General features: G+C 29.7%; 3 protein-coding genes across 3 annotated transcripts; 2 read left to right on the top strand and 1 right to left on the bottom strand.

Annotated features, from left to right (window-relative positions):
* The first annotated feature begins 1,396 nt into the window (after positions 1-1,396).
* Positions 1,397-4,067, top strand: LOC130447051 (uncharacterized). The gene is made up of 2 exons (XM_056783675.1): positions 1,397-1,937; positions 3,088-4,067. Exons 1-2 carry the CDS (start codon positions 1,520-1,522, stop codon positions 3,888-3,890), a joined length of 1,221 nt encoding a protein of 406 aa, XP_056639653.1. The 5' UTR covers positions 1,397-1,519; the 3' UTR covers positions 3,891-4,067.
* Positions 4,068-10,876: 6,809 nt separating this feature from the next.
* On the bottom strand, positions 10,877-19,280 carry LOC130447050 (lamin Dm0-like). The gene is made up of 6 exons (XM_056783674.1): positions 18,468-19,280; positions 13,506-13,862; positions 13,252-13,447; positions 12,903-13,194; positions 12,673-12,843; positions 10,877-11,311 (listed from the first exon to the last, which is right to left on the bottom strand). The coding sequence occupies exons 1-6, from the start codon at positions 19,092-19,094 to the stop codon at positions 11,188-11,190; spliced, it is 1,767 nt and encodes a 588-aa protein (XP_056639652.1). The 5' UTR covers positions 19,095-19,280; the 3' UTR covers positions 10,877-11,187.
* An 839-nt stretch (positions 19,281-20,119) lies between these two features.
* Positions 20,120-22,939, top strand: LOC130447049 (26S proteasome non-ATPase regulatory subunit 13). Its single transcript, XM_056783671.1, has 6 exons — positions 20,120-20,271; positions 20,326-20,439; positions 20,589-20,873; positions 20,929-21,274; positions 22,509-22,649; positions 22,702-22,939. Exons 1-6 carry the CDS (start codon positions 20,153-20,155, stop codon positions 22,855-22,857), a joined length of 1,161 nt encoding a protein of 386 aa, XP_056639649.1. The 5' UTR covers positions 20,120-20,152; the 3' UTR covers positions 22,858-22,939.
* Positions 22,940-22,990: the final 51 nt, after the last annotated feature.

Genomic DNA, 22,990 nt, shown 5'->3' with positions numbered 1-22,990 from the left:
TTTTTTGTGCGAGTACGTTAGAAAAAGTTATAAGCAAAAATACCATCGAATTTTAGTGGTTTCAAAAAATTCGGAAGTTTCAGCTGATTTTTGAAGTATCAAAAGTTAATTTTCTCAAAAAATAACAACACTATCAACAATAACGTTCGCCAATAAAGTAAATATAATTCATACGACGTATATAGTGACATCTAAGACATTCATGTCAAAGATACGGCCCACGGGCCGCTTCCGGCCCCTATGTTTTGATCTCGATACAAATATTTTCATTCTTTGTTAAATTTCAAACCGAAACAATTTTCGTTTCACGAATCGATTTCCGTCCTCGTGTAGGGCACAAAATATCCTATGAATTTGATATTTACGATTTTTTTGTGCGAGTACGTTAGAAAAAGTTATAAGCAAAAATACCATCGAATTTTAGTGGTTTCAAAAAATTCGGAAGTTTCACCTGATTTTTGAAGTATCAAAAGTTAATTTTCTCAAAAAATAACAATACTATCAACAATAACGTTCGCCAATAAATTAAATATAATTCATACGACGTATATAGTGACATCTAAGACATTCATGTCAAAGATACGGCCCACGGGCCGCTTCCGGCCCCTATGTTTTGATCTCGATACAAATATTTTCATTTTTTATTAAATTTCAAACCGAAACAATTTTCGTTTCACGAATCGGTTTCCGTCCTCGTGTAGGGCACAAAATATCCTATGAATTTGATATTTACGATTTTTTGTGCGAGTACGTTAGAAAAAGTTATAAGCAAAAATACCATCGAATTTTAGTGGTTTCAAAAAATTCGGAAGTTTCACCTGATTTTTGAAGTATCAAAAGTTAATTTTCTCAAAAAATAACAACACTATCAACAATAACGTTCGCCAATAAATTAAATATAATTCATACGACGTATATAGTGACATCTAAGACATTCATGTCAAAGATACGGCCCACGGGCCGCTTCCGGCCCCTATGTTTTGATCTCGATACAAATATTTTCATTTTTTTGTTAAATTTCAAACCGAAACAATATTCGTTTCACGAAGCGGCTTCCGTCCTCGTGTAGGGCATAAAATATCCTATGAATTTGATCTTTACGATTTTTTGTGCGAGTACGTTAGAAAAAGTTATAAGCAAAAATACCATCGAATTTTAGTGGTTTCAAAAGTGCTTGCGAGCTGGTCAGAAATTTAGGAAAGTGATTGTCACCCCTACTTTTTTTTTAATTTTCTCTTTATAAACTTACTTCCCCGGACTATTACATAAATTAGTTTATACGCAGTATTCGTCGTGGACTCAAAGTTATTGGGAACCTTTTCAAACAAAATGCTTGTTAAAGGTAATCATCTTTCGCGATTATATAATTGGAATTTGAAATAATTTCTAACAATAGATAAGCGGTAATCTAAATGCAACTGATAAGAATAGTATGAATTGTTTGTTCTATATAGACGTTACGAAATAGAAATTTATAAGGCGTATAAAAACCAAAAGTGTTTGTGATTTAATCAATGATATGGAGAAAATACTAAATTTCGACGAACTTATCAGCGATCATATTGGTAGTAATAGAACAATAAAAGGCGTTAAAGCGTCCAATTTACTAAGCGTTGGCGAAAATTATATGAGTGATATACTTAGAATTCATCTTACACTGAGAAACAATACAACTGAAGAGGAAGAAAATAAATATTTAATTGCTAAATTAACTATCGAAAATCCTTTGATAGCCGATGGAAGTACAGCAAAGTTAACCAAAAATGAATATTTATTCTATAAACAAATACTCCCAGCTATACAAGATTTTGAAAAAAAGCACTCGTTACCGGTGTCGAATTTTTTTCCGAAATTCATCGCTGGTAGATTGAATTTGAATGGAACTGATCTACCTGATCAAAACGGACTTTTAATTCTAGAAGATTTGACCTCAGAAGGTTCGTAAATGTCTTTAAGTAGCTTTTTAATTACTAATAGCTTTAATTATACGAAGGTTATACGATAAATTAGTCTCAGCGCGTGTAGTACATTTTGATCGCGTGATTCCTTCAAAGCAAAGTTTCTACGTCGACGAAATATGATTCTAGAAAAGTGTCCAAGAGAAAGGCCATCATTTCGACTAGAGATTAAAGAAATAATGGCCTCATTAGGACGAAAAAGAATGAACTGATTGTTCATCGAGTTCACGCACCGGCTCTTCTCGCTGAAATTAGAGTCTAGTAAAGTTGTCATTGTCGTTACTGAGCTCTACTTTGAGAAAACGTATTTTTCAGATAAGTTAAAGAAGTTGGAGCTTTAATGATTCGAGTATATCGAGTAAATCGACACTTTTCCTAAATGTTTGTTATTCTTTTGTAAAATAAGTATTAATCGGATACTCCTCGTATATAAAGCTTCGCTATAGCTCTTCAATGTTGAGTATTTATCTATTCAATTCATAAATTCAATACATATTTCACTATTAACACGTTTCGCGCCAATTAAGAAAGGCAAACGTTGTTAAAAATATGTTAATAGGTTATTTTTAAATAGAGGTCACCCTGTATATTAATAATCGACTTATACAAATGGTGCGAATTATTTGTTTTTATGTAAATCTAACAAGAATTCGTATTATTTGAAAGTGACGTTAATTTATGTACACACTGTATAACAAATGATATACACAACTTTGTGTTTCATATAATTGATATCTGAAGATATTTCGTCTTAGCTTTGTATATGTATAACAAGTATTTTAGTATATAACTCAAACAGTAATAATTATAACTTGTCAACGTTGTTGATTTTTCCCAAGACGATCCTGGAATTTCTATAGCTAATTAAAGGTTATGATCAACTTGACAAGTCATAAAAAAGAAGAACTGACATTTGTTAGTAACCACATGATTTCCTTCCCTAGAGAATCTATCTCTACGTATGGTAGATGTATCTACCTCACCTCGTATAAATCAATTTGTATTATAAACAACAGAAATATTAATAACTTGGCAACGTTACCGATTATTTTCTTCCCTATACTACCATCTGTTCATAGATAAAACTTGTTTCTTATATTTTAATGTATTATATATTTGTTTTTTTAAGGATTCAAATCTGGAGATCGACATGTTGGATTTGATTTAAACGCCACTAAACTAATACTGAACGATTTAGCGAAATTTCATGCGATACCACTAGCGATGAGACTACTGAACCCCCAACAATACGAAACCCAAATTAAAAAACATTGCACTGGTTTAATTTCGAATACATGTGCCGGACCACTTCAAACTTCACTTCTCATGGAAAAAATAATAACGATGTACAAAAATTATGAATACATTCAACCGAAATATAAAATATTCGCTGCAAAGCTTCAAAAAATGCTCGAAGAGAATCCGAAACGCATATGGGGAGCGAAAGTCACCGACGATTTCGAAACGCTGGTTCACTGCGATCTATGGACTAACAACATACTATTAAAACACAATGATGGAACTGCTATAAAAAGTGTCTTTCTCGATTTCCAAATGGTGGAAACAAATTCTTGTATTTGCGATTTAATCTTCTTCCTTGTTACCAGTGTTGAGTTGACGTGCTTAAAAAACAATTTCGACACGTTGATTCGTTTTTATTATGATGAATTGAGCTTGAATTTAGATAAACTGCAGTGTTTGAAACGGGAACATAATTACGAAAAATTTCAAGAAGCGTTGAGAAAAGGGTCGTATTCGCCGATATTCCAATGCGTGTTTATGTTATTAACGGTAATAACTGCTCAAAAAGGTCAACACTTCGATCAATTTAATATAAGGAATATTCCAGTGGAAGACGTTCCGGAAATTGCGAAAAATAGGTTATGTTTCTTGTTACAAGAAGCGTTTCAACGAGGTTGGTTAGACGCATAACATAAATAAAAAACAAAGTAGAAAAATGTATATTGGTTAAGTATGAATAAATGTATTTAAATATCCATTGTTATTATTTATACAGTGTGGCTCTTTTATATTGGAAAATAACTAAAATAAGACGTTATATAAAGCCTATACTCATACTAATTTCATGTGCATGCCCTTAATAAAACGTAAATCTTCCACTTATACTTGTATTATGCTCTCCAATTACCACAGATAGAATGAAGTGCAATTTAACAACATTTTAGGCATTAATACTATGACTTCTACAGGACGGGACTGGCCAAGTTCGCGATCGTGGAAAGGCCCCAAATAATATACAAAAAAAATGTCTTGTTAGAAGTTATTGTGTGTGATTTGGATGAAATGTTTCTCCCATCAAATTGTTGATGTAGAATTCTTAATTAGTAGGACTGTGTAAATTTAAGTAAATTCTTCAATTTTCTAACTGTTTTTGAAGAAAAATCGAATGGAAGTTTTGAAAGCAATTCTGGATTCATAACTAGATAAATCAATGGTCATGACAGTGAATGTTAATAATTAGAACTATATGAAACAACTTTGATTTGAAACGGCCTTTGTTGATTTAAAGTGATTTTTGTATAAACTAATGGATACAAGTGGTTTTTCAAATAAAATTGAAGTCCAACTTGATTTTTTTCAATTTTGACTATACTTAGGACAGGTTTTCAAACATATTTCCAGTTTTTCAATGAAATTCTCTATAAACAATGATGTTCTTCATACAATTTAAAAGTTACAAGAAAATTATGAGAGATAATTATAGTCTGTTCATCCCAAATGTCCCATTTCTTTTTTAGATAATATGTACTTTAAATTTTAATATTGACATAAATAATTAGAATAATATGGAACAATTCTGTTTTGAAACAGCCTTATCAGTTGCTTATACCTGATTTTTATAAAAACCAATGTTTACAAGTGGTTTTACAAAAAAAATTGAGGTCAAACTTGTTTTTTTTCAATTTTTTCTGTATTTTGGACAGTTTTCCGAACAAATTTCCAGTTATCCAATGAAATTTTCCATAAATAATGATGTAGTTTACTCAATTTAAACATTAGAAAAAAATTATGAGAGATTATTATAGTCTGTTCATCCCATATGCCCCATTTCTTTTTCAGATAATATGTACTTTAAATTTTAATATTGACATAAATAATTAGAATAATATGGAACAATTCTGTTTTGAAACAGCCTTATCAGTTGCTTATAGCTGATTTTTGTGAAAACCAATGGTTACATGTGGTTTTACAAATAAAATTGAGGTCGAGCTTGGTTTTTTCAATTTTTTCTGTATTTTAGATAGTTTTCCAAACAAATTTCCCGTAATCCAATGAAATTTTTCCAAATTAACGATGTGGTTTACTCAATTTAAACATTAGAAAAAAATTATGAGAGATAATTATAGTCTGTTCATCCTAAATGTCCCATTTCTTTTTTAGACAATATTTATTTCAAATTTTAATATGTACATAAATAATTAGAATAATGATAAACAACTTTGCTTTGAAACGGCCTTATCAAGTTGCCAATACGTGATTTTTATAAAAACCAATGATTACAAGTGGTTTTACAAAAAAAAATTGAGGCTAAACTTGATGTTTTTCAATTTTTTCTGTGTTTTGGACAGTTTTCCAAACAAATTTCCAGTTATACTCTGAAATGTCCCATTCCTAATTGTAATAATTACATACATTTTTTGCACGTCAGTGGATTAAACTATTGTATTGCCCTGTACTTTGTGTGGAAAATTACATTTACCATGATGTGAGAAGCACGATTGTGTCTGAAAATAGAAGTTTGGGTAACAAATAAAACGAAAACTGTGAAGAAAATATATTTATTTGTGGAAAACACGAAAAATTACATAGATTGAAACTAAACTACTACACGTTTTGATTTCCTATAATCTAAGTAACGTAAAATGAAATATGAAATAAGGCACAACAAAAAACGAACGAAATATTTTAATAGAATTTATTGAACACATACAAAATAAGAAGCGTTACAGTATATGTTATACTTAAACCTATACCAAAAAAAGTGTTTTCTTAAGAGAAAAAAAATGCCGAAAACACAAAATACAAAATTTATATAAAGAAAAAGTCATTTCCTAGATTTTTTTCGAATAAAACGTGGTTATATCTCGAAGAATTTTAAATTAAGTTAATTTTCAATTACGTTTCGTTTTACCTCTGTAGTTTCAAAATACAATTTTTTTCTTGGTGACCGACATTTTTTTAACAAAATTTTTGTATTTTAATGATATTTTAATGCTTATTTTTACATTAATCGAACGTACTACAAATATTTTTAAATAATTATAGTCCGTTCATCAAAAACTGCCCATATTATATCCATGTGGAAAATTAGAATAATATGAAAAAACTTTGATTCAAAATGACCTTCTCAAGTGATTGTGAGTAATTTTTTTAAAAATATTAAAGTTGTTTTGCAAAAAAAGACACACCTTGGTGTTTTTCAATTTTTTCTTGATAGTAAGACAATTTTTTGGGAAAAAATTATTTGACAATAATGGATTTAAACTTACAAACAATAATGGAAGATATAATAATAATCTGTTCATCTAAAATCGCACTATACAAATTTTTAATAATTAATAGAAAAATTTTTTTTCTCAATGTTGTTCATTTTTTTTTAAATAATTTCAGTAAAATGACGAAATAAAGGAATTATTCGAATGTCAACTTATATTTATAGTCCGTTCATCCAAAAATGCCCGTTTTTTTATATAAAAGATGAAAAAACTTTTTTAGTGCAGAACTTTGTTTTGAATAAAATTTTAATTTAAGGTATTTTTTAACAATAATTAATGAAATATAAAGAAGCTTTGTTTTCAAAATGTAAAATTTTTGTAAAAACCAATGAATATGAGTAGTTTTAGAAAGAATATTAAGGCTCTAATAGATGCTATACAGTATTATTCATTTCAATTCATCGTTCCTTGCAATTATGAAAAATAATTATAGTCCTTTCATCCAAAATGGCCTATTTTTTTAATTTATTTCTAATTGTACTATTTAAATGAAAAAACTAGCATAATATAAAGGATTTTTAATTAAAACGAATATTTATATTTGCTTATATATAATTTTCCCAAAAAAAAAAAGTTTGCAAGCGGTTTTCAAAAAAAAATTAAGGGCCTATTCGATATTTTATTAATTCCTCACGCTATTCTATACTTAAACTCAACGTTGGTAACAATTATGAAAGATGATTATAATCCGTTTATCCAAACTGGCCCATTTCTTGAATGTGTCTTCAATTGTAATATTTGAATATAAAAATTGAAAGATTTTTTGTTGAACTGACTTTTTTAGTCACTTATGAGTAATTTTTTTAAAAAAACAACGTTTACAAGCGATTTCGGAAAGATAATCAGGGCCCTAGACAATATTTTTTAATGCCTAACAATATTCTACACTTAAATTAACCGTTGTAACCAATTATGAAAGATAATTATAGTCTGTTTATTCAAAAATGCCTTATTTTCTCATATTTATCTCAAATCCTAATATTTAATCAGAAAAACTAAGATAATATGGAGGATTTTTTGTTGAAACTGACCTTTTTAGTCATTTATAAATAATGTTTTCAAAAACCAACGTTTACAAGCGATTTTGCAAAAAAATTAGGGCCCTACTTGATGTTTTTCTATTTTTTAATACCTGGCAGTATTCTAAGCTTAAATTGACAGTCACAACCAATTATGAAAGATAATTATAGTCCGTTCATCCAAAATGGCCTATTTTCTCATATTTATCTCAAATCCTAATATTTAAATAGAAAGATTGGGATAATATAAAGGATTATTCAAAAAGCCCTTTTCAGTTACTAATAAGTGATTATCTCAAAATACCAACGTATACAAGTAGTATTAGAAAAAAAATTACTCGACTTGAGGTTTCACTATTTTTTTCGATGCTAAACTTTTTTTAATAAAATTTTAAACAAAAAAATTCATTGTAACAGGTAATGAACAGTTTCTACTTTTCTTCACTAAATGTCTAATTTATTTTGAAAAAAATATTTATCTTAAATTAAAATATTTAGATAAAAATGAACAGAATGTTTTTAATTTACAAAAATCTTTTTAGCTGCAAACCAACATATATATCTTTTAACTATTTTTTCTAAACTAGACCATTTTTTTATTACAAAATTATAATAATACAAAAAATAATCGTAAAAAATAATAGTAACTTTGTTCACTTAAATTCAACGTGACAAATAATTGAAGAGAAATAATTATAGTCTGTTCATCCAAAATTGCCTATAGTATTTTAATTCATAAATGAATTGATTTTTTTACAAAATAAGCGATTTTGGGTTATTCTTTTCCAACTTTACTGATGATAAAAACTGAAACACTTCTGCTACCTCAATCTCTTGATACACCACTTAATCACCATAACGAGATATATTCTACGGTTTTATTAATACTTTAGGAACTGACTGCCAAAAAATGCGTTTGTTGTACTAGAACGGTTCAATAATTATATAAAATAAAAATATATATATAAAAGTCTATAAATACTTTTTTGCAACATAATCTTTCTTTTTATGGAATCCCCTGAAAAGATTCACTCAAATACACTATTTATTTCTTTTTATTACAAAAAATAAAATATTGACAAAAATCTCAATTTTTTCAATAAAAAAAAAAATTTTGAAACAAGAGATGGAAAATATTGAATATGATATATCACCCTGTACATATATATATATATATATATATATATATATATATATATATATATATACATATATATATATATATGGCACATTTTATTGTATTTAATCGATTTTAGAATCACACTGTATCACTGTATATTAAAATATAATAATAAACGGTTTGTGATGCAGGAAGACATTTTGAATGGAATTTGTTGAAATGAGCAAAAAATATTGTGATTTAAGATTATTAACCCACCAAAGTGATTGCAGTAGTTCAATATGACTTTCAACTAAGTCTCATATTTTAATTAAAAAATCAATATTGTTATAATTATACATGAATAGTTGAAATAGTTCAAATGCACCTAAACTTCCTATAATCCATCAACCCTATTTCTAATATTTCGTTTGATGTCCAAAAATGTCTGTGATACAAAGTCATTAATCTTAAATGCTGGAGCATTAAAGTAGTTCAAATGTACTTAAAGCTTTCTATACACCACCTCGGTCAATGTCCAAAAATCTTTGTGACAGAATATTTTGTACAAAAGTACAAAATAGTTAACAAGTGCGGAAAGTGATACTTTCCCGCACGCGACTGCAGTTGTCCCGAACGACGCGGAGCGGAATTCGGGCAAGCGGTCATCATTATTTTTTCTACGACCGTATATACAACGACCCATTTTTCAAAAATTATTTTATCCCAACAAACATAATAATATACAAAACTAAAAACTACTAAATATTAATATTGCAAACCTAATTTGTTGCATTCTGTAGACTAATAAGAATTGCCGGTCCAGTGGAGTTATTTGGTTTAATGTGGTTTAATTTAGAAGATTGTACTTATTTCGGTCACTTCCAAGACGTTTTGAACAACTTTGACGTTTTAGTAACAATTACACGCCTGGGTTGTCATAGCAACTGATATCAAATCCGGGTGATTTGACACTCCTTTGAAAAATGTACAAAGTTATATAAAAGATATCTTTATTATTTTATATTTTCAAAAAATTAAAAATGCTACAAAAAGCTAGAAAAGGTTTAAATTTTATTTGATGGAATATTTCGTAAATATTTATTTACCTGTAGTAACAATACTTACAACCTCCGAAGTAAAAAACTATCTAATAAGGTCAAAATTTGTATAATTTTACTTTCCCGCACTAATGCGGGAAAGTGACACTTTCAAAACTAAAATGCGTGCGGGAAAGTGACACTTTCAAAACTAAAATGCGTGCGGGAAAGTGGGTTAAAACGCACGGTCGTAGAAAAAAGATGTTTTGCCAAGTAAATATAGATTTCCACTTGATTTAAATGTCATTTTGACAAAAATAAATGAGACAAATGTATAAATATGTGTTATAAGGCTCTCCCAGGACAGTAGTTCCTATTATTCAAGAATATTTTCCCTAAAAACGCCAATATTGTCATTGATCTGGAGTTTTGGAGTAGTTCAAATGCGTGCACAAAAAAGATGTTTTGCCAACTAAATATACATTTCTACTTGATTTAAATGTCATTTTTACAAAAATAACTGAAACAAATGTATAAATATGTGTCATAAATTCATCCTAAGACATAATTCAAGATATTTTGACTAAAAAATACAATATCATTTAATCTGATATGAGTAGTTCAAATGTACCATCAGATTTATATATAAAACGGGTATTATTATTTCGGTCAAAAAGACTAAGATAGTAGTTCAAATGTACTTAAACCTTATTTTTTTAAAATGAAATACATATATACAGGGTGAGTAGAAATTATATTTTAAAAATTGTTGTTACTAATAAATGAGCTTCGGTTGGTGGTAATGGTAATAAATAAATCTCCACACTTTTGAATTATACTGAAAGATGATAAATTATTGTGGATATAAATAAAAAAAAATTGTATAACATGAAAAACTTCAATAAATTCAATCAGAATCACTTACAAATACAAAAAAAGTTCTTGATCTTATAAAAACAGCTGTGGACTTAGGAAAACTTCATTTGGAATTGCTCCTGATCCTAGAAAACACTTTGAAATGTGAGTAGTGATTTTAAAAAGTGTAAAATAGTCAAAAAGTGTGATGAATATCGATCGATTACAATCTTCGATGACGAAAAATCTAGTCTCTTATTTCAAGATATATTTTAGCACCCATATAACAAAAATAAGGATCTAATTGTATAAAAAATAATAAAGGAACGCTAGGTTTAAAAAAAATAAATTGAGATGGTGAATAACTCAAAAAATCTCAACTGAAAAGTATAGGGAGTAATAAATTTAATCGATAAATGGTACAAATATTGTAGGTACAACTCTTTATATAATAAAAAAAAAATATCGGGTCAAAATATCATAAAAAATAGAAACCCTTTTAAAGTATATAATGAAAAAATAGTTTTTTTTGTCAATAACAGAACAAAGTTATCGTTATTTCCGCCTACATCGAAATTAAACCAATTTAAAAAAAATCAAATGGCAGAACGAACGCATCTTAATTCTGTCTATTTCTAAACCTTAACTTTAATTAAAAAAAAGAAATGTGTGTGTATGTTAATGATTTAGGGCCACGTTTCACATAAGCCTGCATCTTTCGTCGGCTTGTGGATCTCCTTGTTGATGATGGAGTTCTTCTGAAAGGTAACCACCAGCCATTTCCCTGTGTCTCAAGTGTGCGTTGGATATTTGTCTCTTTACTCTAAAATTAGGAAAAATTTTCAATAAAATGATAAGAAAATTCAATTTTTGTGATTAAAACACAACTTTAGATCTTTCTGGAATATTCTAGTTATATTAGGTACGCTTAAATCTAATAAACTATATTTTGAAACTTTTTAGATCATTCTCAAAATGTTAAGAAGTATCTAAGAGAATCTAGACCCTTTAGGATCAAGTTTATATAATAAACAGCAATTGAATAAATCCTTAAGCTTTTTAGATCATTATCTAAATTGTTGGAACTGTCTAGAATAATTTAAAATCATTTTTTACCAATTTAAAACTCCCTAAACTCAGTCAAAAACTTTTCAAATGATTCTCGATAATTTTTGGATGTTTCTGGTATATAGATCGGATTCATTTTCATTTAATAAAATACATTTCAATTACATTTTGTTGCTTTTTAGATCATTCTTGAAATGTTTAGAAGTATCAAGAACAGTCTAGACCCTTTGGAATCATTTTTAATTGATGAATGATTAATTGCTACTTCTCAAAAGGGATGAAAAGTTATAAATATGGAAATCTATACAAATGATTAAGGGTGAGTACATTACAGAAAAATAAGTCCATAAGGCTGGGGTCAATTATGTGGATTGGTTGGGATAATTGATCATAAAAAATGGATAACTGCAGATAATGGGGAATTCATGGGGAATGTTAGTGGAGAAGGTAGAAGGTCATTAAGATAAGCTAAAAGAGTCATTAATTAATTTTGGTAATGTTATATCTTATTGGTAGATTTTATTAATTTGAAGGTGATAGTTGCTCTTTAATGACCTTGTGAGTCACATCTTTCAAAACTCCTTCCAGGATGTTCTTTTAAGGTATCTGGATTGTTTTCTTCCATTTTCAGATTGTGGGTAGCCCCCAGCTCACATTAAGATGTCTGAACCTTCCATTTTCACCAAAATTTCTTTCAATTCTAGCAAAAATCTCATAATTCGATATCAGATAATTGGAAAACCTTTCTTTCCTTTACAATAAGATGTGGAAGTTGCCCTGGGGACCACATCTTTTGAAACTTCCATTTCACAAGAGGAAAACATCTCCCTGGATGTTCTTCCAAGGTATCAAGAATGTTTTCTCCCATTTGCAGATTGCGGTTTGTCCAAAATTTACATTGAATTGTTTGAATAATCCATTTTCACCAAGATATCTTCAACAGATGATTTGGTAACCGTTCTTGGTACAAACTAAAAGACTTCTTTGACTATTTCCTTCACAAAACCTAAACACCAGCAATTAATTTCATCCCAGGGATGTATAGTTGAGAAAAAACTCAAATATATTGCATAAAATACTGGCATTGTAAAAACATTTCCAGTAAAACCAAATTACCTTTCGGAAATAGCAACTTCTTCTCCATTGTTATTCAATACTGTTGTGGTCATATTGTCGCTCACAACCCATTTTTGACCCCTCATCACTACATTATTCGGAGGTTCATGGTCCTTGTTCAAATCCGAACTCCATATGGTTACGTATCCGTTACCTTCCAATTTCAGTGACCTACAAAGGAATAAAAAACACAAAATCAACATTTCAACATTTACCATTCTGATCCTTACCTGTGAAATTTGTAAGTGGTTTCTTCGTCTCCTGCCCGTCTAATGACTTGCCATCCTCCTAGGGCTATTTCTTGGTTGCTCTTATTGTGCAACTTGACAAATTGACCGTCAGGATCGACGTCAACGACTTCTATGTCCCCTTTCGACGAACTGTTAACGCTGTAATCAGATAAACTGGATTCTTGGCTCTCTTCTAAAAGTGTTCGCTTCCTTTTAGAACCGAATCTAACAGGAGTGCGACGTTGAGAGGAACTGCGTTGAGTGCGATGTGATGCCTCGTGAATATCGGAACCTGGAATATATTAGATAAGTTAGAAGGATTATTTTTTTACGAATGTTAAATACTCACCACCTGATGGGGTGATATTGAGACGAGCTTCTTCGGATTCAAGAAGTTTGCGGTAAGCTGCAATTTCTAAATCGAGTGAGACTTTAATGTCCATGAGATCTTGGTATTCCTGTAATTGAGTAGCCATTTCTTCCCTGAGTCTGTTCAGTTCTCTTTCTAACAGAGCTAGATCTTCAACGTGACGCATACGTTCGTTCTGTAACACGAAATTAGGTTAAAATTTAGTTTCAAATCGGGACGTTTCATAAATATACCTCCAATAATTTTTCCAAATCTCTAGCTCTCGCTGCCAGACCGGCGTTTTGATTTTCCAAATCGGTAATTCTCGAAGTTAGAGTATCGAGTCTAGATCTGGTCTGTCTCAATTCGTCGAGAGCACCTGATGAGGCCGATTGATGTCTATCATTGGCGTTTTGCAAATTCTTAATTTTTTGCTCATAAAGTAATTCGATTTCGGCGCGATTATTCGCCATTTGCGACTCGTATTGGTCACGGAGATCCTGTAAAGCATCTTGTAATTTAGCTTCGTATTTTTCGGCGAGACGGCCATCTATTTCACTGATTTCTACCTGGCGACGAGTACGAGTTTCTGTCAACTGTTGTTGGTAAACCTACAAGCATCAAGCAAATTTATTTGAAGACGATTTTGAAAAAATTAAAACGGTACACAGAATTAACGCGAACATGACATGATGTGGATATTCGTAAATGTCAAACTAAACTTTCTTGACGGAAAAGACAATGCTAAAATACCACTGCGGAAATCGGCGTAATAACACGAATAATTTTTCCAAAACTAAAAACGAGGATGTTGTAAACAAAACAATACCAGCAATACAGACTCACCTGACGTATTCTGTGCACATAACCTCACAAAATTAAGGAATTTAAAAGTCTTGGTTTAATTTTAAATTACTGTTAATTTTCTTTATGAACTACAAGTACTATTTCAGTGTCTTTCAACAAGTAATTTAATGTGATGTTAAATCTTCAATTTTGGCTGCATAAACCAAGCTTCGACTCGTTAAGAAACCTTGATAATGCACACAATGGCAATGCCCGTGTTCGTACAAGCTCGAGTTAAGGTACGGTATACACACGACAGAATCAGCCGAGCGCAAGGATGCCAAATCTCACGATTTCATGTTCAATCTCACGATTTTTTTATTTTTAAACATCGGTGCACTACGAGAGATGAACCGAGATGTCGTTAAATTGTCTGACAGAGAACAGATAATGCGTATCACGCAGGGAATGCCGTTACTCGATACTAGAATAGAAACATGACTCCATAACATAATATTTTCCATTATGTGAATGACATCTACACTTGACGGTGTGAACTATTGACGATCGCCAGAATGAGTTTGTACTTGAAATTTCAACTTTATCGCAATCATCGACAAAATATGAACATGCCCTCGTATAAAGTAAACAAATAACGGTCACTATTATTTTTGGTTTGTAAAGCATGGATTCTACCTTCGCTTGAAAAGATAAAAGAGAAATTTTTGACATTTACTTATTAGATTATGGTGTGGGCGAAAACTTTTGACCGGTAGTGTATATAATACATTATAAATAATGCAAAGACCGTTTACATTTGTGTCACCTTTACATACATGCATTTTTAAGGTTATGTTTACTAGCGAATCAGCGTCATGTTCGCGTTCATTCTGTGCAGACATCTTGTACTGTAATTAGGTATAAATAGAAATATTTCAATTGACTTCAAAAATACTGTATAAAATGATGTCATAATTTCGTTTTCGTGAATCCTTGAATTTTGATTCGTATCTTTATTTTCAGATGTTTACATCACCACTACTTTTAACGAATATATTTTTAGAAAACAAAAATATTATTTTTTTTATTAATTTTTTTATTTTTTTAATTTAATCCAATTACTTTTTAATGATAATATTGAACTTTTACTTTTGAAGTATTACTATGAATAAATCTATATTTGGTGCTACTTTTACATCATATCTATTTTTAGATCTGATCAATATCTACGTTGCGTGAAACCCAGAAAGGGTATTTTATTTACCTTCACCCATTTCTTCATAATAAATAAAACTAAACAAAGGAAAATTGAATCTTATAACATAAATTTCACTAAAAATTGCTTAAAGAAATAATATAAATAAAAACTATACTATAACTGTGTTTAAATACATTTTGTAGGTTTCCAGATAATTCTCGAAATTGTTGGAATCAAATAGAACAGTCTAGACTCAATTTAAAATATTAGAACTCAGTTTGAAGCTTTCTAGATAATTCTCGATCATTTTTAGACATATTTAGTATATTCTAAATAGACCAGATTCATTTTCATTCAATAAACAACATTTCAATTACATTTTTAAGCTTATTAGATCACTGACCAAATATTTAGAAGTATCTAAAACAGTCTAGAACCTCTAGGATCAAATTTATATAATAAACAACGTTTGAATACATCCTGAAACTTTTTAGATCATCATACAAATTATTAGAACCATCTAGGACAAATTAAAATTATTTTTTACCAATTTAGAATTCCCTAAACTCAGCTGAAAGCTTTCTAAATAATTCTCGATCATTTGTAGACGTTTCTGGTATATTCTAGATAGATTGGATTTATTTTCATGAAAAAACAACATTTCAATTACATTTTGTTGCTTTTTAGACTGTTTTGGAATGTTTAGAAGTATCTAAAACAGTCTAGACCCTCTGAAATCATATTCATTTAAAAAGCAACTAGCTTTTACCCGCGGCTTCGCTCGCATCGAATCCATTAAATAAGTATCAGAAATCATTATAATAGAATAGAATAGAATATTAGAACCTGAGATATAGATCTTTGAATGTAGAAAAATTGCCAAAAACCTACAAAATCCATAACTCCACATTGAATGTCCGCGCCTAGCTCCTCTCCAACTCAACAGATTCAAGTGTTCAAAAACTCAAAAGAAAGAAGGTGTTTCAGCAAGTGTTCTTAAACCAAAACGAAGTCTCTATCTTGAATAGAACCTGAGATATTGAGGATAGAAAGTGTGTATGTGAAAAACTCCCATAAGTAATGTACAGGGGAAAATCGCATTTGAGTATAACTTGAGAATGATGAAAATTAGATAAAATCCGATGGTTGATGGCTGTGCATCAATGTGTGATCTGTGCATCAATACCTTTCATTAAAAAAAAAATTAAGCAAATCGGTTGGGTAGAACGCCTGAACGGACTCGGAATGGAAATCATCAATTTTTTTAATATATAAGATATTTAAATAAATTCTATAGCTTTCCAGATCATTCTCGAAATTGTTGGAAGTATCTAGAACAGTCTAGACTTAATTTAAAGCTTATTAAATAATTCACGATCATTTTTAGACCTTTCTGGTATATTCTAGGTAGATTTTTTACAACAGAAGTTTCATTATCAGCTGCTCAACAAAATCATATAAATAAAAACGGCATGTTTCCAAAGGATACAATCATCTATCAAGAAATTACTGTTTATAAAAGAACACATAGGACTCGATAAGCAACTAGCCCTTGACCTTTTTTACTTTTAAAACTAACGAATCTTCCCATGCAACTTTCTAGCCAGAAAACATTTCACTTTTTATTTAATAAACTACAATTTTGTGTGGATTTTTTTTGTATAACGAGATTCTATAATTTTAAAAAAATATATTCAGTAGCAATGTAGAGAAATCCTACAAATTCAGGCGGTATACTTGACCCCGTAACCTAATTCAACTGAGGGGGTTATGTCATGACAACCTATAATAAATATTTTTTTTCGCGACAGTAAACAGCATGTGATTCGACAGGAATTTATAGATTCTCTTGGGGTATTGTATTTTTAGATCTCAGTCTCGAGTTGGTAGATCATTATTTTCATAAAATATATCGGGATCAGATTAAGAGTAATGAAATTTACAATCAGGTCAAGGTATATATAATTTTATAAAACAAAAAGGCAAATTGGTAAAGTCTTGTTCTTAAATTTAAACTCCACAGTGATCTGTTTACATAACTTCCACTTTTATATATAAAAATCATTTAAATCAATGTAGTGTAAAACTTATTGATAAATATCAAAATTATATATTGCCAAATCTATAATTGGGTAATTCCCATGGAATCTTGAAACTCCTATCCTTGCAGTTTTTAGAATAAACCTTAGGCTATTTTTTTCTTTGAAAAAACATCATCGAGACTAAAAAATTTTAGATTTGTACGGACATTATACACAATAAACAAAATTATTGTACAGAAAAGAGCAATGGAGAAAAGCAGTTAAAAAGAATCTGGGGATACCAAGATGTACCAGAACCAAGCAAATAAATAAATAATAACATTCACTTATTGAATTACCAAATTTTGATTGGAGAAAATGAAATAATAATAGTTGATATTTTTTGTTTAAAATGTGAAAATCATTAGTAATGTGGTATTTAATTCCGAAATTAACATATTCCTATTTATTTGACACAAATGAATAAATCCAAAAACGCTGATTAAAATTCAAGGTGAACTATTAGAAAATCTTGTCAATAGAATGGTGCAAAGACCCACAATTTATTCATATTTATTTTTAAATATGATATCAACATCACATATATTACCCAAGAGTACTTTTAATGAAAAGTAAATTAATATGAATTTTATATACATAAAACTAGATAAAAATAATGATTTCACACGTAAATATAAAGAATAGTAAAAAAATAAAACTGGTTCAATGATCTACTGAAATAGCAGTATGCATTACATTTCAAACATTTCCAAAATAACACAGTAGGTTACTAGGAAGTGAGCCAAATATTAAGACACAAAAATGATGTAACTATGTAAACAAAAGTATAAATATCAAGAAAAGAACACATTTTCTCAAAAAAAAAAGATTGTTCCTGCTTTATATGTTCAAAAAATGAATTAGTAAGGGTAAAATCATCATCTTTTATGGACGAGCAAAATGAGAAACAGGAAGGTATAAGTTCATGAATCTACAGGGGATTAAAAAAACTTAAATCGTTTTTAATCTCATTAAAAATATGGTACCTTAAATGAAAAAACAAAGAAACAAGCCTATAATTACCAACAGAACAATTAGAATTATAAAAATTGGTATAATTATTAAATCAGAATAGTTTTCAAGATATTCAACAATTAAAGCAGTAAACGGAGTTCAAATTATAGAAAAATTGCAATTTCAATTATTTTTACCTGATCCTTGAAAGATAATTCTTCTCTAAGACTTTGATTAGCGTTTTCAACTTCGACTCTAGCCAAAGATTCTTCCTCCAACTGTTTACGATGAGCATCAAGAAGCTTTCTCAATTTATCTCTTTCTTTTTCAAGTTCCTTGGCGTCTGCAATTGCTTTTTTAGCATCAGCGGTGGCTTGGTTAGCTTTAAGCTGTAATTCATTGCATCTCGTTTCATATATCCTAGCAGAATTTTCGGCTAAAGCCAAGTCCTTGTTTTTCTTAGCCAAATCCGCTTTAAGCTCCTCGTTTTCATCTAATATACGTTTAACATCAATTTCTAAACGAGCTTTTTCGCGGTGTGTTTCGTCTAACAACTTTCTTGCATCCGATAATTCGTGATCATACATGGATTTGATATTAGAGACTTCTCGGGTAACAGTCTCTTGTGTCGATTGTATTTCTCTGGTTAATCTATTATTTTCTGTTTCTAAATACCTGACACGATCTATATATCCCGCCAAACGGTCATTGAGATTTTGAAGTTCTTGTTTTTCTAGTAATCTAGAATGTCTTGTGGGGCTTAAAGGGCTCGCTGGACGCTGCGGAGCCACCGGTGTCGATCCTTTTTTAGATTTCGATGCCATTTTTAACACTTAGATCACACAAACTGTTCACTAAAATGTCTACAACAAGCTCTTTACCAACTAACGCGACCAACACGACAACTTCACGAAAATCGGTCGAGGTCTCCTCGAGGTAACCAAACTATTTTTGGTGATGATATGATGGGAGCGGCGTTTAACGGTTTCTAAGCTTACGTTGGTCAAAATGACAAATATATGTAGGTGGGGCAAAATTATAGATTTCTATATTTCTTGACTTTAGTACAGCTATCACTCAATAGATGACAATAACATTTTTTGTATAAAATAACCCATAAAATAAAATATTACATTAATTTATTTAATAAAAATTGAATAATTCGTACTTACAAGCATCTATAATATATTTAAATATACAATACATATATTTTTGATATTTCAATGAATTCTTAGACTACCATCTATTGGTTAGGTTATAATTATAGCGTCATATTCAATGAACCGATTGGCTTGTGTTATAAACATTGAATTATAAGTAATAATAAATGAACTAATCCATTTAGTAAATATATTTAATTTAATATAAATTTGTGGACACTAACAGAGCACGAAAAACTTATACCCTGTTCCTATAATATAAAATATATGCTTGGATATATAAAAATATAGGCTGTGACTATTCGCACGTTCCCGTAAAAACATGGCACATGTAAATGGATGTATTAATAGAAAAATCATTGGTAATTTATGAAAATGGGGAATTCATAAAAATTACCCGTAGTATTCCATTTATTTTTGAATTGATGCTATGTAAATTGAAAAATTAGTATTCATGACCGATCATCTAAATTCACGTTATATTTAATTATTCAATACTACTACAGATTTAAATAGTATTTTCTTTGTAAATTCAATAATAAATAACATACAATGCGGTTTTTTCCAAATTACAACCTTTTTTATAAATTACTACGGATTTTTTTATTATTTCATCCATGTGCCCTTATCTCGTGTGAATAGTCACGGCCGAAAATATATTTAGGTTGGTACCATGAAGTTGGCCACTTCACAAAAATTTTTGTCTTGTCATTATTTAAAAAATGGCTGCAACAGCGGTGCAACAATCAAATGTTAATGATTATTTATCTAAAAAACAACAAGAATGTCCTAAAGAATTAAGTTCAGAATGGGCTGAACTGGAAGAACTCCATAATAAAAAGTAAAAATATTAAAAACATCTAAATTTATTATTAATTGTATTTGTATTTTACAGATTATGGCATCAAATTACCCTGAAATTACTCACATTTATTAAAAAACCCGAATTGCAAAAGAACGATAATCTAATTCAACTTTATACAAATTTTATTCAGAGTTTTGAAAACAAGTAAGTCATGTTAGAATAACATAACCTCAATATATACGTTATTTATTCTCAATAGGCATTTTTTGTTCTTAAAATTAATTTTATTACACGCAAATATAAAAAATTCACGGTCATATGTGTTAATTTAGCATCGCGTATTATTTTTCTAGAATCAACCCCCTTTCTCTGGTAGAAATTGTTGCAGTAGTTGTTCAACAATTTAAAGAACCTAAAGACGCAATAGCTTTCCTTCAAAAGACTGAACCTAAAGTAAAAGTAAATCCTGATGCACAAAATCTTTGTAAAGTATTAGCGGGTCAAATATACATTGAAAAATTGAATGACCTAGATGCTACAAAAAAAATAATAGAAGAGGTTGAGGCTACTTTGGATAATGCGGACGGGGTAACCCCCGTACACGGAAGATTTTTCTTACTAGCGTCTCAATATTACAGGTCCGTATTTATCAAAAAATAATATTTTTTTTTACTATTTTTTGATAAATTTTAGAATCCAAGGAGATCATGCTCAATATTACCGCACAGCTTTAAGATATTTAGGTTGTATAGATCTGGAAACCTTAACAACTGAAGCAAAAGTGCAGCATGCGTTCTTTTTGGGATTGGCTGCTTTATTGGGCGAAGGCGTTTATAATTTAGGCGAATTACTCGCCCATCCGGTTTTAGAATCACTCAAATCAACTGAAAATGCTTGGTTAGTGGAACTTTTGTATGCATTCAATTCTGGTAATATAAACAAATTTGAAGCCATGAAACCACAATGGGGAGCTATAGCTGATTTAGCCGCAGAAGAATTATTTTTGAGGCAGAAAATATCTTTGTTGTGTCTCATGGAGGTGAGAGTTTGTTTTAATTTAATATTATGCTATAAATTAAAAATTTATTTGGTTATTTGATAGTATCTTCATTTTTTACCTTTATAAAATTGTAAATTGTTTGATTTCCATAAATTTATTCCCAAAACTTTGTTATAGTGAAAAAAATAATGAGAATAAAAAAATTTACACATATTAGTTTCAGGATTTTAAACATTCATGTAAAAGGCTTTTGGCTCCTGAAAATCGAAAAATCATTTGATTTCGATAAATTTTTTCCCAAAATTTTTGTTTTTGTGAAAAAAATAATGAGAATAAAGAAATTTAAACTTATAATAGTTTCAAGGTTTTAAGTGTTCTTGTAAACCACGTATGTTTAATAATTTTTATAAATGTAATTGAATGTAGTTTTTTCATTTTATTTCTTAATCCATACAAAGAAATGGAGAAATTGAGAAAAAATGTATGAAAAAGTCGATTTTTTATGTTTTTATTACTTAAAATAACATTTCCTTTTGAAATTTACCTTTTCTCATATACAGTGAAGGATTTACCAGCAGGACTTGTAAGCTATAGCCTAGCGCCATGGATTTTAAGGGGCTGCAAATTTTTTATTGTGCTTCACAAAAATTACAAAAAAAATATTGTTCATACAGGATGATGTCATTGCCATATTATGTAAGGGTGCTAATAATTTAATTTCATATTTATTGTAATGAAAAAATTTGAAATTCATTGCAAATGTCTTTTTTCTTTTGGTGAAAAGATGTTCTAAAAAAGCAGAAAAGGATTTAGTGTGGTTTTTCTAATTCCTAGTCATTCGATCTTGCAATCTCCAGGGTTTATTACGTGTAGTAACCAGACTTTTTCTTAGCAACATAGTTTAACTATCTTACTGGTGTAACTACAAGTTTAAACATTGTTAGTTAGTCCTTGTACTTCTGGGTTTGACATTTATGTTAGCAGTAAAGTACACTGATATGGAGTTAAGTACTTTTTTACCCATTTCATATCGTTCAGTCAATTTTGGGTTATCTATAAGCTGTTTCTGTATTTAATCAAGCATCCTCAGGGTATGCTTTGCCGATTAGCTAATAAACCAAGATATGGTGCTGGGAGGGAAATTACTTAAAAAGTTCTCGATTAAACAATTTCCAAGGTGTACAGTAATTTTAACAATGTATGTTTTTATGGTAGTTCTGATGTAGATTTTAAATAATGATTAGAACACTCAAAAATACTTTGACTTTGATAGATGACATTCAATAGACCGTCCCATAATCGGCAGTTGACATTTGATGAAATTTCCAAGGAAACTAAATTACCACTCAACGAAATCGAACTTCTCGTTATGAAAGCTCTGTCCCAAGGACTTGTCAAAGGAGCCATCGATCAGGTGAAGTATTTAGATTAAAAGGGAAAACTTCAATTTTAATGTTATATTTCAGGTTGCTAATACCGTAAATATGACCTGGGTTCAACCCAGAGTTTTAGATCGCACCCAAATATCCAGCATGGTAACAAGATTGAATGAATGGGGCCAACACGTTTATACCATGGAACAGATCTTAGAAGATCAAGCGAGTGAAATATTAACGTTGTAATAGGTACTAATGAGTTATACAGAGTGTCCTTGGTATTTTTTTTTTTTTTATCAAAAATGTACTAATAAAAGATTAATATTTTCGGTTTAGTTTATATTTCTTGATCCAGTTTTTCTTTGGGTGTGATTCGGAA

This window comes from Diorhabda sublineata, chromosome 7 (genome assembly GCF_026230105.1).
Source record: "Diorhabda sublineata isolate icDioSubl1.1 chromosome 7, icDioSubl1.1, whole genome shotgun sequence".
NCBI classification, from domain to species: Eukaryota; Metazoa; Arthropoda; class Insecta; order Coleoptera; family Chrysomelidae; genus Diorhabda; species Diorhabda sublineata.
The sequence above is the reverse complement of the archived record's forward strand: the minus strand, read 5'-3'. Positions and strand labels throughout refer to the sequence as shown.